General features: G+C 38.7%; 1 protein-coding gene across 5 annotated transcripts in view; it reads right to left on the bottom strand.

Annotated features, from left to right (window-relative positions):
• Nucleotides 1-15399, bottom strand: part of Dnajc15 (DnaJ heat shock protein family (Hsp40) member C15) — a 94018-nt gene that overhangs the window by 57980 nt on the left and 20639 nt on the right. The window contains exon 1 of one of the 5 annotated variants that reach the window (XM_020167204.2): nt 9615-9770. The exons of 3 other annotated variants lie outside the window; for them this stretch is intronic. In XM_020167204.2, coding sequence (XP_020022793.2) covers nt 9615-9719 — 105 coding nt within the window. In that variant the 5' untranslated portion in view covers nt 9720-9770. Of the gene's footprint in view, nt 1-9614; nt 9771-15399 lie in introns of those variants that run through there. One more of the 5 variants, XM_074043324.1, reaches the window with a different exon arrangement.

The raw sequence follows: 15399 nt of genomic DNA, 5'->3' as shown, positions 1-15399 counted from the left end.
TCTATTTCTTTCAAAAAATTTAATCTTCTGTCTCCCTCACCCAAGTTGTATATTAATATTCTTATACTTAATATAAACTCAAACAACTTAACAGGCATAAAAGTGGAATTTCTAGTACCTCCTTTAGCTTTTCTTTTGGATGGCACCATGTGGCAATTTATCCTATCTCCAATACTGAACTTGTTAATAATGAGGGGCACACATTTTAGCCAACAACTCAAAGTCTGAGAAATTGTTGAGCTGCTGGGAATCCAAATTGGGACAATGTGTCCTGAGGGTAGCTTAATCACAGGGATCAACAACCTAAAGGTTGTTATCCTAAGAAAATAATCAAGAAAAGTGCATAAAAACATACATGAGAATATTTATCACTCTGTTACTTATAATTTAAAACACTGGAAACAATTTGAATATTCATAGGGGAATAATTAAATTAAGATGTATCCAAAATATACATCAATAATTATACTGAGGATTGTTGAGATTATATTTTAAGTAGAGAATAAAAGCAGGATATAGATATAAAGAATTTACAGCATATGTACATGGAAAAACAGAATGCTAGGGTATAGCTCAGCGATGAGGTGCTTGTCTAAGCATGTGCACAAATCAAAACAAACAAAACAAAATCTCACAGAACGATATAAACCAAAATGTTTACAACAGTTATATATTTGTAGTATCTACCTGCTTTCAATAAAACAAAGTCTTAGGATCGAAGACTCTGGAATCAAAGAAATATGACTTGAGTTTTGTCTTCCTAGTTGTCAGCTCCAAGAGCATGCCAAGTTATTTGATCTTTGTGTTTCCTCATCTGTCTCTCATGCTCTATCATCTAAAATGAAGCTAATAATACTTTACTCCTCAGGCTGGCATGAACATTTGATATGTGACAAGCAAAAATGGTAGTAACTACAATTACTTCATGATAGTATTATACTACTGTTTATTTTTAAATCAGAGGGAAAATAAAGGGGACTATAAAAGAAAAATCTTAGAAAGATCCCACCTGATCAGAGGGTTTAACAGCTTTTAACTTAAGTCAGAAAACCCTCTGACCTATCTACCTTAAAAGAAACCTTTACAATGAATTATTCTTGGCATTCTTCAATAAAAACAAGTGCACTGATTTCTGATATCTCTTTTTATCTTTGTACTTAAAAATCATAAAAACGATCCTGGTCTCTAGCTAGCCTCTTACAAGTACTCTTTTTTTTTTTTTTGTTGTGGTACTACGATTTGAACTCAGGGTCTCACACTTGCAAGGCAGGTACTCTACCACTTGATACATCTGCTGGCCCTTTTTTGTACTGGATGTTTTTGAGATAGGGTTTCCCAACCTATTTGCCTGGGCTGGCTTTGAACCAGGATCCTCCTGATCTCTGCCTTCTGAGTAGCTAGGATTACAGGTATGAGTCATCAGTACCTGGCTCTTACAAGCTTTTATTATACTGACTTTGAGGTCTTTGGCAAGACCCCTAAAACACTGCTGGCTTTTGTCTGCAATATTTTATAGCTTTTCTTATTTCTTCTTATTTGGAAATCCAAAAGCTACTCTTACTCCCTTACAATAGCCTATTTTACTTTAGGACAGCAATTTCTGAGACTGTTAATACTCATAGCTCAAAGTTTCATTATTCATTTTATTCTTTCCTCCTTTTAGAGTTAAGGTGAAATAAAATTAACTCTACTATAAAATTTAAAAATTGTTAAACATACCTCAATGCACTTAAAGACCTTGAAAATCACCACAAAAACAAAGACTGTAAGTCATTTCTTGGAATTGGATTTCATCAATTTCTGATAGCTAAATGATGAAGCAGCAATGTGTTACAATAAAAAAAAATCAACAACTTTCAGAGTTAAAACCAGTTTTACACCCTAGTTTTGTCACTTAGTAGCACTCTAAACTTAAGACTGTTAATTAACCTCTTTGAGCCCCAATTTTCTAATGTATAAAATGGTGAAAGTTAGGATCTAACTTCACGGGATTATAATAAGAGAAAATATTATCACAGTGCCTGATACACAGTAGACTAAATGTTAATTTACTTCCTCCTTACCTATTTGCTTATACATAATGAATTTAATCTATTCATGCATACCTTATTTATATATCTTATTTTCATGTTTCATATCTTTATGAATAAAAATAGAAAATACCACTAACATTATGGAAGCAGGAAACAGATGTGGAATTTTTCACTTTATAAAAGACCTTATATTTGAAAAGACTGGGTAGAACTATTTTAGAGCAAATTCAGAAAAAACAAAAACCTTTGTACTAGCTAAAAGTGAACTTGTATGACAGAGGCCTAAAGCAATCTTCTATAAAAATCTCACAGTCAAAAATCCTCACCACACTGAGAAAACAAGACAATGACCTTACTGTTAAAAATAGATCTGTTGAAATGAAAATGAATATGAGTCAATGATTCTAAACTATAGGATATGGTACTCTAATTGTTTCTAAGTAGAAGACTACAGTTTTCTAGAATGGAAGGAAAGGCTGAAATGGATTAGCCAATTCACTCATACTCTGCCGTTCTCAAATTTCAGCTCATTTACTCACTTTTCCACACACTATCCTTTGATTTCCAAAACTGGAAACAGTGGGTCATTTTATCCATATGTCTCTTTTGTGACACCTATGTCTTGTTCTTTCATTTACTCATCCTTGAAAAGACTTTTACTGAGAATTTAAACCTGCTCTGTGCTATGCTTCGCTTCAGGAATAGCTGTCAAGGTGAATCAAACATTGTCCTTTCTACTGAGGAGTTCCTAGTCCAGGGAAATGGACAAGTCCCATGAGGACAAAAATCCATGTTTCATTCATCTTTGTGCTCTTAGTCTCAGTACCTTACCTAATGAAGTGGTACTCCACAAATAAATATTAAGTGAATGAACAAAAAATGACAGCAGTTGAGTCTGTTGTTAATTGAGTTTTGCACTTGATCAAAATTTGCCCTCTAGAGCATCTGTTTTTGTAAATAAAGGTTACATTTAGCTATTGTCTATGGCTGTATTCACTCAACTATAGTTGAGTGGTTGTAACAGAGGCTGTGTCATGCAAAGCCTAAAATAAGTTTGCTATCATTTGTCCCTTTTTCTGTTGATGTTGTTTTGTTTCCCCTTATGTTTTTTTGTGGTTCTGGGGTTTGAACTCAGGGCTTCTTGGTTGCTAGGCAGACACTATACCATCTGAGCCATACCTCAGCCCAGTACCTATCCTTGAGGGTGGCAATCCTGGTTTATTCACATCCTCCATACACATACCTAATTTATAGCTTCCACATGTTAATGTTCCCAAACAACCTATTAAGCCATATTAAATAAATCTTAAATGCAGAACCTGTTTCTATGTTTGAGACTGCCTGTGTTACTGGAGATACTAATAAGCAATAAATGACCAAAATTCGGAATAGATTATCAAAGAAGTCTGATTATATAGAACATCTGTTAGATGCTTTTGTTTTAGGTCTCTCGATCATTAGGAATCAAAGAGGAATCATCCCATTTATCTTACTCTTTTGTTTTTTCCTTAAGGCTGTTACCTCATCATTCTATAAAGCATTTTTCTAGTCCTCTATTTTTTGGTAAGCTGTTTTTCTTTCTTTTTTTTTTGTTTTTGAACTCAGGCCACTGGAGCTTGCTAGGCCCACACTCTACCACTTGAGCCATGCCTCCAGCCTATTTCATTTATTTCTTTATGCAATCATTCAACAAAGACTTACAGATCAGCTACCATGTGCCTGGTACTGTTTCGGGAGCAGAGATGATAGAGATCCTTAAAACCTGTTCTCTGCCTATGCAGCATATCTAATTTTAGTTAAAAAAACAAATTTCAAAAAGGAGAAGAAACATTATTTAAGCAATGCTAGCAAATCAACAAGTAGGCCAAGTCAGGGATCTGTCACCACTGTCTACTTTAAAATTCCAAGAAACACATGCATAAAAATTACTTTTAAGTGTTCACTACTATGAATCAAGAAGTTTCTGAAAACTGGGAAAACAGTCTACTGCATCATAGCTGCTACTGCTGAAAAAAAGGCATTTTTTAAAAAGGAATCAAAATTGTTTAAAAATTCCCTATGGCATTTTATTCTCCCAGAACAACATAAGCAGTAAATAACCTTGTAGATAAATATAAATTGACTGAAAGTGTTATAAAATGCTAAAACATCTATCTTGAGACTGTGGCATTTGAATTCAAGATAGACAATAGTTGTACCAGAAGGAAATTAGGAAAGGAAAAAATATTCTTCCCCCCTCAAAAGGGGGATGGTAGCTACAATGGAAAGAGAAAAGAAGGAGACCATTCACTCATTCAGAAAGTATTTATTTGGCATTTACCAAATAAATGACTTACTTAGTGTAAGTCAGGTTTTGTGCTAAGTGCTGGGGAAAGGGTAGTGAATAAGACAGATACAGACTTGCAGGGGCTAACATGTAAGACAATTACACAGGGAAACAGTATATTGATATGAGACCTGCTTTTAAAGGCTTACAACACAACAGGCATCAATATAAACACTAGAAATACCTACCAGAGAGCAAATAAAGTGCCTGTCCATGGAGCTTGCATTCTAGCCTCCCTGGTATAAGGGAAGTGAGAAAAGCATCAGAGATAAAATATGGAGGTATGATAGGTAATCCATGTTGTATACAAGAAACATCACATTATGTTAAAATGTGTTTGGCCATATCATAATACAAAAATAGAAGTGTTCTACTATTTTTGCTAATAATAAGTGCTTAATAATTTATGTTTGATAGATTTAAGTTTCATGTATTAGTTTTGCTTACAGTGAAACGTGTATGTGGCTAGTTTTCTTACATGTTGTACTGTTGTAATAATACCAGGAGTTATACTTTTCAGGAAAAGAACGGGAAACTAAATGGCTACCACTTTATACAAACTGAGGATTATCCAAACTTCTTTAAGTTTCTTTTCTACTTTTCCATAAAAACCAGTTTTGCTAGAAACAAGTTAGACCATGACTTCTGACTATTAAACAATTAACTGTAATTTATACAAGCTACTACATAGGTATTCTGCCTACGTTTCTAAGGCCTTTTTAGTCTCCTAACCAGGTTAATGAACATTAACTCTCAGTCTCTAAAGGGAAGCTTTCCCAAGAAAAAGAGAACTATCTGACAAATGCAACACCAGGCTCATGCCTATAATCCTAGCTATTCAGTAGGCAGAGATCAGGAGGATCCAGGTTCAAAGCCAGCCCAGGCAAATAGTTTGTGAGACCCTATCTAGAAAATACCCATCACAAAAAAGGCTGGTGGAGTGGCTCGAGGTGAAGGCCCTGAATGCAAGCCCTACTACTGCCAAAAAAAAAAAAAGTCCATTACAAATTACATGAAAGTTTTTTCTTTAACTCTTTGACAAACACTACTTTCTACTATTTTTGAAGTCATTTTTTTTCTTTCCTAACGCTTATTCATTTATCAACTTCCCACTACTTTCAGTACTTCCAAGTTCCCTTAAGTTTTTATCGACTATCGTATCTTTTACCTCACTGGTCATTGCCTGGACGAATGTGTCCCAACAAAAGCAGAAGGGCCCTTTAGGGACAATCTAAAAATGTGTGAGACTCTTCTCGATTGCACAATAATTTGGATAAGGGGAGAGAGGTACTCTGTGGATGGGAGACCACTGATCCCAGAAGTCTTAACGTGTGTCACAACCCAACACAACAATACAGTCTGCATCTCTCAAGATTGTCAAAGATTCCACTAGGCATTAAGTTTATTATCATTTTAGTCTAGACTTTCCTATTCATAAATTGTATCATTTTTATGGTATTTTAGTATAAATTGAATTTTCCATAAATGCAACCACCATGTAAATAGAGAAGGAAAGAGTTCATTTTTGTTCAAAGTTTTACCTCAAATAACTCACCATTTGGGAAAAACCAATCTGCTGACAGCCCTTATACTATCTGAAAAGTCAGTATCATAGAGCTTGGTGTAGTTGTGTGCACCTGTAATTCCAACACTGGGGAGGTTAAGGCAGGAGAATCATAAGTTCAAGGCCAGCCTAGACTACACAAAGAGTTCAATGCTAGCTTGGGCTACATGGTAAGAATTACTCAAAAAAAAAAAAAAAAATCAAAAAACCATGCACTAGCTTGTTTGCATCATATACACAATGACTCTGCATTGCTGCAATATGCCACAACACAATTACTTCTTATGTCCTCTAAGGTGGCTTACCTGAGCATTTACATGTTTAATCACATTATTTTCTCTTTTTTTTTGTGGTGCTAGGGATTGAACCCAGGGCGTTGTGCATACTAGGCAAATGCAGTACCACTGAGCTATTTCCAGCTTCTAGTCACATTATTTTCTAATCAAATACTGATTTCACATTTAGCTTCAATTAGAATATTATAGTGATTTTTAAAAATTTATACTTAATCTCATTTCAGGATATTACTGGAGATTTTACATTTGTTACAAAAGGGGTACTGAGATAGATGGAGAGTCACTGGCCCTTCACATAGTCTTCATGTGGCTAGACTACTGAAAAGGCCTCCTAACTGTTATCTCCGATTCTATACACTTTCTCCTCTTCTGAATAAAACACCTACAGAAGTAAAACTCATCAATGTTTTTTCTATCTCCAAAATACCACAAAGCTCTCAACTGCCTTGCAAATCACCTTGATGCTGAGATTTTTACAGCTCTTCATAAAGATTCATTCTACCAAATCTTAACCAGCTACATTATGGACTGGACACCTTATTCAGAAAGCCTTAACTTCTAAGAAGTCAGCACGTCATAGTGGAGTGTAGGATTGGAATCCTAGTCTCCCACTTAAGAGGGGAATTGAACCTGGGCAAGTTACTTACAGCTCTCTGAATCTGTTTGCTCATTTCCTGTGAGGACTATAAGGGGCCTTCTTCACAGAACTGTGATATGGAATGCATCAAACATAGTAGGAAGTCAGAGTTTGCTACATCAAATTTTTACCTGTTTATTCGCTTATGTGTTCCAAAGCTCTAGCATCCTATCTGGCACCTAGCAATGCTCAAGAAATGCCTGTTGAATGAAAGTGTACTTGCTTTCAGAAACCTTCCTAGGCAAACACACCGGACTGTTTGTCCCAGGAATGTATTAGTCAGGTAATGACAATTGAGTACTCACATATTGAGTGCTTACTAGAAGTAAATATCCAATATCTGCTCTTAGGAAACAAAGAAAACTGCTAGAGCTGTATCACTGTGGGCTGGAGTAGCACAAAATGGGGTGGAGAAAGGATAAAATAGCCCTGTTTTTAGACTTCTTCTGTCTCATCCATTCTTTTACACTTTTCATTCTTCTGCTGTTTAGGCATCAAAACAGTACCATGACCTAAGGATATTCCAACTTTTTCACCTGATATACAAGAGCTGACTATGTTCTAGTCCTTATCCCCTTCATCTCTGAAACTCCACCCATGTGTCTACTGAGCACTTCAAATGTAGCTAGGCCAAATTAAGATGTGTTCTAATTGTAAAAAAAGAATGTACAACATCTCAATTTTATACTGATTGTTACAATTAACATATCAAGTTAGACAGAATACAGTTAAAATCAAACCTACTTGTTTCTTTTACTTTTTAAATACAGCCACATGTTCATTACTCCTATTTCTCACTAGTTACAATAATTAGCTCAAAATGGATAAATGTGAGACCTAAAACTATGAAGCTACTATAAGAAAACATAGGGGAAATGTTTCAGGACACTGGAGTACACAGGGAATTTTCAGGTATGGCTCCAAAAGCACAGGAAATAAAAGCAAAAAAAGATAAATGGGACTACATCAAACTAAAAAGTTTCTGCACAACAAAGGAAATAATCATCAGAGAGAAGAGAAAACCTACTGAATGGGAGAATCTTCTCCCATTTGCAAACTATCTGACAAGGGGGTAAATATCCAGAATATACAAGGAACTCAAAAACTCAACAGCAAAGAAACAAGTGGATTTAAAATATGAACAACAGAATAACTAGACATTTTTTAAAAGAAACCAATTGTCCAACAGGTGTACGTATATGTGTGTGTGTATATATATTTATACATAAAATGTGCACCATCACTAATCATCAGGGAAATACAAACCAAAACTAGAATGAGATGTCACCTCACTTTGGCTATAATAAAAAAAGACAAAAGATAAGTGCTGGCAGGCATTTGGAGTAACGGGAACTCTTGCACACTGTTGGTGGAAATACAAATTAGCAAAGCCATTGTAGGAAACATAATGGAGATTCCTCAAGGAATTAAAACATCCAGGCACTGGTGGCTCACACTTGTAATCCTAGCTATTTGGGAGGCTGAGATGAGGAGGACTGTGGTTCAAGGCCAGCACAGGAAAATAGTTTGGGAGACCCCTTTACCAAAATAACCGAGCAAAATGGACTGAAAATGTGGCTCAAGCAGTAGAGTGTCTGCTTTGTAAGTGTGAAGCTCCACACTTACAAAGTCCAAACAACAAAAAAGAAAGAAAAGCAATTAAAAACAGAGCTATCATATGATCCAGCAGTCCTACTACAGGGTATCTATTCAAAGGAAATGAAATCAGAACGTTGAAGAGACATCTTCACTCCCATGTTCACTGCAAGATTGTTCACAATCATAAGATATGGAAACATTCTAAGTGTCCATCAGTTGATGAAAGGATAAAAAAAATATGGTATGCATACACGATGGTATACTACTCACACGTAAAAAAATAATGGAATCCTGTTATTTGCCACAGATGGATGGAACTGGAGATCATTATGTTCTGTAAAACAAGCCAGGCACAGAAAGGCAAGTACCACGTGATCTCACTCATGTGTGAAATTTTAAAAAGTTGACTGCCGTGTAAATGGTACAACCAGGGGCTGGTGAGAGTAGGTGGAAGGGGGAGGTGAGGAGAGGCTGATCAAGGGGTACGGGGTTATATCAAGTCAGAGTAAGAAGTTCTGTGGTGCTACGACACAATAAAGTAACTACAGATAATAATAATGTACTATATATTTGTAAAAGCTACAAGAATTTCCAATGTTCTCACTGTAAGGAAGTGATAAATGAAGCGATACATACATTTACCCTGACTGAAACACCATACAACGTTAAACGCTACCCGCCGTATGGTAACAACAATGGCACTCCATCAATACGTACAATTTTTACGTTTTTATGTATGAGTTTAAAGATAGAGATCAAGTTTAAAAAATAAATACAGCTACCAAGAATAAAATTTAAAACACATTCGCGTTATCTTTCTGTAGGACAGTCCCTTTTACCAGCTCTACAGTTCGGCCTGAATAAACCACGTGCACTTCCCGACTGGACCCGGTTTTTCCTGCTAGACGAAGGTTTGCCGTACTGGGACTTGAACCCAGGACCACGCGCGTGCTCGGTGGGCGCCACTCCCTCCCCGCCCCCCGCGCAGAGCCCGCCCGGAGTCGAACACCCAGCACCTGGCGCTCTGCAAGCCATGGCCTGTGTCCCTGCCGCGTCCCGGCAAGGCTCCTCGAGGGGACAGCGCCCTCGGAAGGCCCGGGGACACGGGGTGCCGGGGAGGCGCAGGAACGGCGACGCCCCGCCCGCCCGCAGGACTCACCAGCCCGTGGTCGATGTCGGCGTCCGGCCGCTGGGCCGCGGGCGGCGAGTACTCGGCATAGCGCAGCCCCTCGCCGGCGGAGGCGACGCCGCCACGGGCAGCCATGGCAATGCAGCGCGGAAGTCGCGCGCAGCTACGGGGCGGCCGCGGGGACAAACTAGCGCGGGCGCGGCCCTTCTGCGGCCTGGCGGACGCTGTACCTGCTGCGTCCACGTCGGTCGGCGAGGCCTGGGTGCTGGGTCGTGGGTCTCATTTCCGCTAGGCTCCGCTGGTTCCCGCAAAGTGCCCGGTCAGACCCGGAGCCCGCAGGCTTGCAGTGGGCACAACTTTTTTGTTCTGTTCCCGTGGGTGCTGAGTGATGGGACTTCCCCACCACATCCCGCAGGCATAAGCCCTAGGCTCGATGTGGGTCTTCTTGGATGTCCAGCCTGAAGAGACAGGCTGCAGTGCCTGAGGCTGGGGACCTGCCCGAGGCCTCCTGACCAGTCTCTCTAGACTTTCTTCCCACCCACCACTAGTCACACTTGAATTGTCCCAGTTCTCCCGCCCACGAAGAGCCAATCTGCTTCCTCCACCCCCAACCTGTAAGCAAGTAAGTCAGCCTCACTACCCACTGATGGTTTTGTTCTAACCTGAGTTTAGAGTCACTTTGGGCTAAGTTATTTGGAACAAAAATTAGCCAACAGTTGAGCCCGGTTGTGTTTTCCCAGTTCCTGTACCAACTTGGTAGCTCTTTTGCCCTTTATACGGATTGCAAAATTAACTTACAGGAAGAGAAGTATTTTTTTTTCTATTTCTAAGTTAAAAGCTTTAAGGGTCTATTGATTTATTTGTGTAGTAAAAATTATCAATGTGATTGAGAGGTTAGGACCTGGAGGAATTTACAAGCTAGTATGAGGATAACACTGACAAAGAGATAATAATACATACCACAACATAAGACTTTCTCCTGGAGAGGGAGAAAGGAAGAAGACCAAGTTCTAGTGTGTGAGCCATCATTTTTCCAGCTTGTGTCCCTGAACACACCCATTAACCTTTCCAAATGTCTTTTTGTCTGTATGAGAAGAGTAACTTATGCCCAACTCTCATTCAGGGAAGTTGTAAGGATAAAGTAAAGACAATGGAAACAACAACCACATTGTTGAAATTGACAAGAGGCAATGGCCACTTTTAGCAGGGATCATCAGTGAAGGTTTAGAGGAGGCTAAACCATTTGGATGGCCAATAAAGAATGGGTAAGATTTTTTAGATGGAAGAGGGCCAGAAATTTCAACTAGAAACAAAGAACAGAAAAAGGTAGCCCATGGAATTGGGTTAAAAATACTCCAAGACTCTTCAGAAACATGTTATTGCAAAAGTTAATCTTTTACTAAGCTGATCCGCAATTATGAAGGGCACTGTGAACAAAGCAAATGAATTGAACTGGAGCCTACAGGTCATTCATTCACCCATTTATTCACTTATTCAATAAACATTTATCAAGCATCTGTTGCACATCAGGTATAGTGCTAGGCATTGGTGCTGTAGCCTCAAGCAAACAAATAAGGTTTCTGAGTCCTTGAAGTTTGCAGTCTGGAGGAGGCTTATGGTGTACCATAGCAGCTGGGCCTTGGCAGTTACAGGCTGCTAGCCTGGAGCAAATGAGCAATTAGAGCAAGACCCAGGTGAGCCAGTGCTTGTTAGGCCAGCTGCACCTGCTCAAGAACTGGAGGGGAGCTTCCAGAGCAGAATCCAGGAAAGAGGAGTAAAGGAGAGCCAGACGGGGAAGGGATGATAAGGGGAGAGGTGGAGGAATCAGCTCAGACCTCCAGCCTATGGAGAGCAGATTGTTGGCTGCTTATGGACTTGACTGAATCCTTTTGCATTCGTACCTCAAGGATCTACTTCTATAGTAGCCAGTTTTAAAGAAAAATCTCATCCACAAAGCCCTCAGCCTTTGGTTCTTTGGCTTCAACATTCTTTGGCCTATGTAGTTCAAGGCCAGCCTTGGGCTACATAGTGAGACACCATCTCAAAAAGTAAATAAATAAAATTAAAAACTTCTAATAAAGATGGTTTATAGATAAATATCTTTTAAAAAGTGTTAGTTACTATATTCTTTATATTACCTTTCATCTGTTTATCTTTTTTCTTATTGCCCTCCAATAGTCCTATTGATCCCCAAGTATTATCTTTTAAATTATAATATTTGATTTAACATGAAATAGTTTACATTAAAAGTACACAGGCAGGAGATGGGTTAGGAACATGAAATTAAATACCTTGGAAACACTTGGTAAAAATCAAGCTATTAAAAATAGAAAGTTGCTGGGCTGGTGGCTTAGCTCAAGTAGTAATGTCCTTGCCTAGCAAGAGCAAGGCCCTGAGTTCAAACCCCAATACTGGGGGAAAAAAAGCTGTTGAGTGGTGGGCATGGGATGAGAATCATAAAAAGTTGAATATGACTCTATATATGTCTGCCCTTAAAATATCTTTTTCTGTCTTCATTTTAAACAAACACATATTAGGAATCCTAGATGATGGCTTATCACTGCAGATGAAATTCAAGGCATAACTGAATCAGAGGATGCACATCCACATAAAAGGCTTTGACTGTGCAGATATCTGCAGAGCACATGAATAAATGAACAGTGTGTCTGTTCTGATATTAAATGTTCACTGGAAGAGGGAGATTGTTATTGGGGGGGAAGTCTATAGAAACTCCTTGGAAGAGATTTTTTTTAAAAAGTCAAGAAGTTGATTTATATGATATTAAAAATAATGTGTAAAGTATGTATCATTAGAATTATGGTCTCAGACTTAATAGATTTTTCAACTAACCCACTAACCACTATCCTGGTCTGGTCAGAAAAGAGGCTATCCTGTGCAACAGACAATGTGCAGTGGGCACAAAGAAGAAGGACTGTCCAAGGCAGGAAGAAGAAAAACTAGCTCTTCAGCAGACAATGGAGGTATGAATATAGATGTGCTACATTGATGTGAATGAGGCAGGCTTGGGGAAAGAGGCAGAAGAAAGCATTGTATGTAAATAGTCATTCAGTTTTACTGAAGCTTAAATTGTGCAGAAGAAAATAAAGATGGATGAGGCTGAACAGATACCCAAAGGCCAGATATTGAATAGTCTTAAATAATAAGCAAAGGCATGTTGGATTTATCTTATAGGTGAAGCCAAGACCAAAAAAACATTGACTCTAGTAGTGACATAGGTGCCAGTTAGCTTTTCATCACTGTGATAAAATACCTGAAAAAAAAACAACTTACAGGCAGGAGGATTGATTTTAGTGCACAGTTTCAGATATTTCAGTCCGTGAACACTTGGCTCTGTTGGTCCTGAGCTGTGGTGAGGTAAGAACATCATGGCAGGGAACATGTGGAGGAGCAGAGCCTCTCACCTTAGGGTGAGGGGGAAGTAGAGAGAGACAGAAAGGCTCCGGAGACAAGCTATGTCTTTCAAAGCCATGTCCTCCGTGACCTACTTCCTCCAACCAGGCTCTGCTTCCTAATGGTCCACGTAGCTATGAACTCATCAATGGATTAATCCCTTGATAAAGTTGGAACTTTCATGATCCAGTCACCTCTCAGCAGCCCATCATGTGGCAACCAAGCCCTTCTCCCACGAGATTTGGGAGATGTTTCATACCCAAATCAGAATACATGATGCTGGAGAGATCATTCTGGTAGCACTCCAGTGACAGACCAAAACTAAGGAGGGAGCGCAGCAAGAAAATTAATAATCTGTGTGGAGGCCTAAACTAAGGGCAGTGGGAAAGGATGTGGAAAGCAGAAATATGGCGACCTTTTTTGGTTCATTCGCCAAATTCAGACTCCCTGAGGCCCCCCAGCATAGGCTCAATTCCCTATTCTCAGGGTGGTCCCAGGTGACATAAGCCAACCAATACATCTCATCACTCTAGGGTTGATGTTTACTTCATTGATGGGTACTTTGCCCTTCTGGAACATTAGGATTTAGGAAAAGGTTGTTGGATACTTCTCTCTTCAGCTGGACATGAACAAAGAAGGATGAAGTCCTAATTGTGGCTGGTATTTGTTTAACAACCATGAACTAGGATGACAGATTAATTTATCATCAAAAACAAGGTCACATTTGAGGAACAAATATAGTGCTATAATTCTTTTAGTACAGTAAATGTAATTGGGACTGTCTAGTAAACTGGGATATATGGTTCCCTCTACCATTCGAAGATGTGGATTTAGGATTTTAGGATGAAGCAAAAATCATTGAAAGTCATGAGAAAATGAAAAGGAAACTGGATCCTTCATGGTTTTGTTACTACTATGTGAAGCTTTGCTTGAAGTTAACCCTATCTCTGAACTGTTTAGTTACAAGAGTAAAAGCTTCCTTGGATTTTTCTTAAGTTTTGTACTTAAAGATTTAAGTATTTAAAATGTAGAAAAAATCAACATAATGAACCTTCACATCCCAAAATCCATATTCAACAATTACCAAGTTCCTATCACAATTCTTCTATTTCCATTTTTCTGATGTAGTATTTTAAAGCCCATCAAGATGTGTCTCAAGAAAAATCATTTTTAGGCCTTTTTAAATGCCAAGAATTTGTTAAGGAAACTGTCACTTTATTTTAAAGCCAGATTTTACTTGGGTTTTCAGTATTGTAATCAGTGTTCTGAGTGATCTAAGTAGGTGAACTAGCTGGCAAAGAGATGGCATCAAGAAGATTTAGGGGCTGGCAGAGTGGCTCAAGTGGTAGAATGCCTGCATAGCAAGTGTGATGCCCTGAGTTCAAAACCCAATACTGCAAAGAAGAAGGAGGAGGAGGAAGAGGAGGAGATGATTTGGTGCTGGGCATGGTGGCACACACTTGGAAGAACAGCACTTGGGAGGCTGATGCAGGAGGATGTTGAGTTCCATGCAAACCTGGGCTACATGTAAACCCTGTCTCAAAAAGGAGAAGAAAGAGGAGGAGAAGCAAAGAAGGAGGAGGGGAGGAAGAAGAAAAAGAAGGAGAAAAATAATTAGAATCAAGCATATAGGAAGATAAGAAAAACACAATAATCCAAAGTGACTCCTGGAGTTCTTCCACTGATAACTATTGAGCTACAAAATCTAGAGTCAGAAAGGGAGGATTAGACTTGGATTAGACTCAGTGGACACCAAGATGAAAGGAATGGACAGTGTGGGTAGGGGAAGAGGTGACCAAAACTACAAGAAGCCAGAGAAATGGAAGTAGCCAGAAGAAAATGGGTCGTAGAAACCCAGGAAGTTTCAAAAAGGATGCAATAGTGAGGAATGCCAACTACCCATAGATGAATCAACTAAGATAAGGTTAAAAAGCTTCCACTAGATTTTGTAACTCAATTGTCAATGGCGATCACTTCTCCATCAAGTGTTAATTGTCACTGTTAACCTGAGTGACAGGAATTTCACCCATACTAGAGAGGTAGTGATCACCACATCCTCCATTCTAGAATATTCTAGAAAAACTTTTTAAAAAGTACAAGACGAATAATGTGTAATCCTATTTCCCTGTATATTGAAGTTAGGCAGTTTATATATAATGAAAAGAGAAGAGTAAAGTACTCATTTGGATTTTATCACCAATCAGATGATTAGATTTTTTTAAATGACTATGTCTCACCCTGTGGTTGTTTGGATATCTGCTAAAAGCTCTTTCCCATGGAATACTATTGATACCAACCTAATGTAGAAAGATAATGAAATATCCTGCCTTCTTTCCTTTAATATGTCACTGAACTACCTATAACAAGAAAATACAGCTGAGGGATGGCTTCAGGGCCTTATTTT

Source organism: Castor canadensis, chromosome 10 (assembly GCF_047511655.1).
Source record: "Castor canadensis chromosome 10, mCasCan1.hap1v2, whole genome shotgun sequence".
NCBI classification, from domain to species: domain Eukaryota; kingdom Metazoa; phylum Chordata; class Mammalia; order Rodentia; family Castoridae; genus Castor; species Castor canadensis.
The sequence above is the reverse complement of the archived record's forward strand: the minus strand, read 5'-3'. Positions and strand labels throughout refer to the sequence as shown.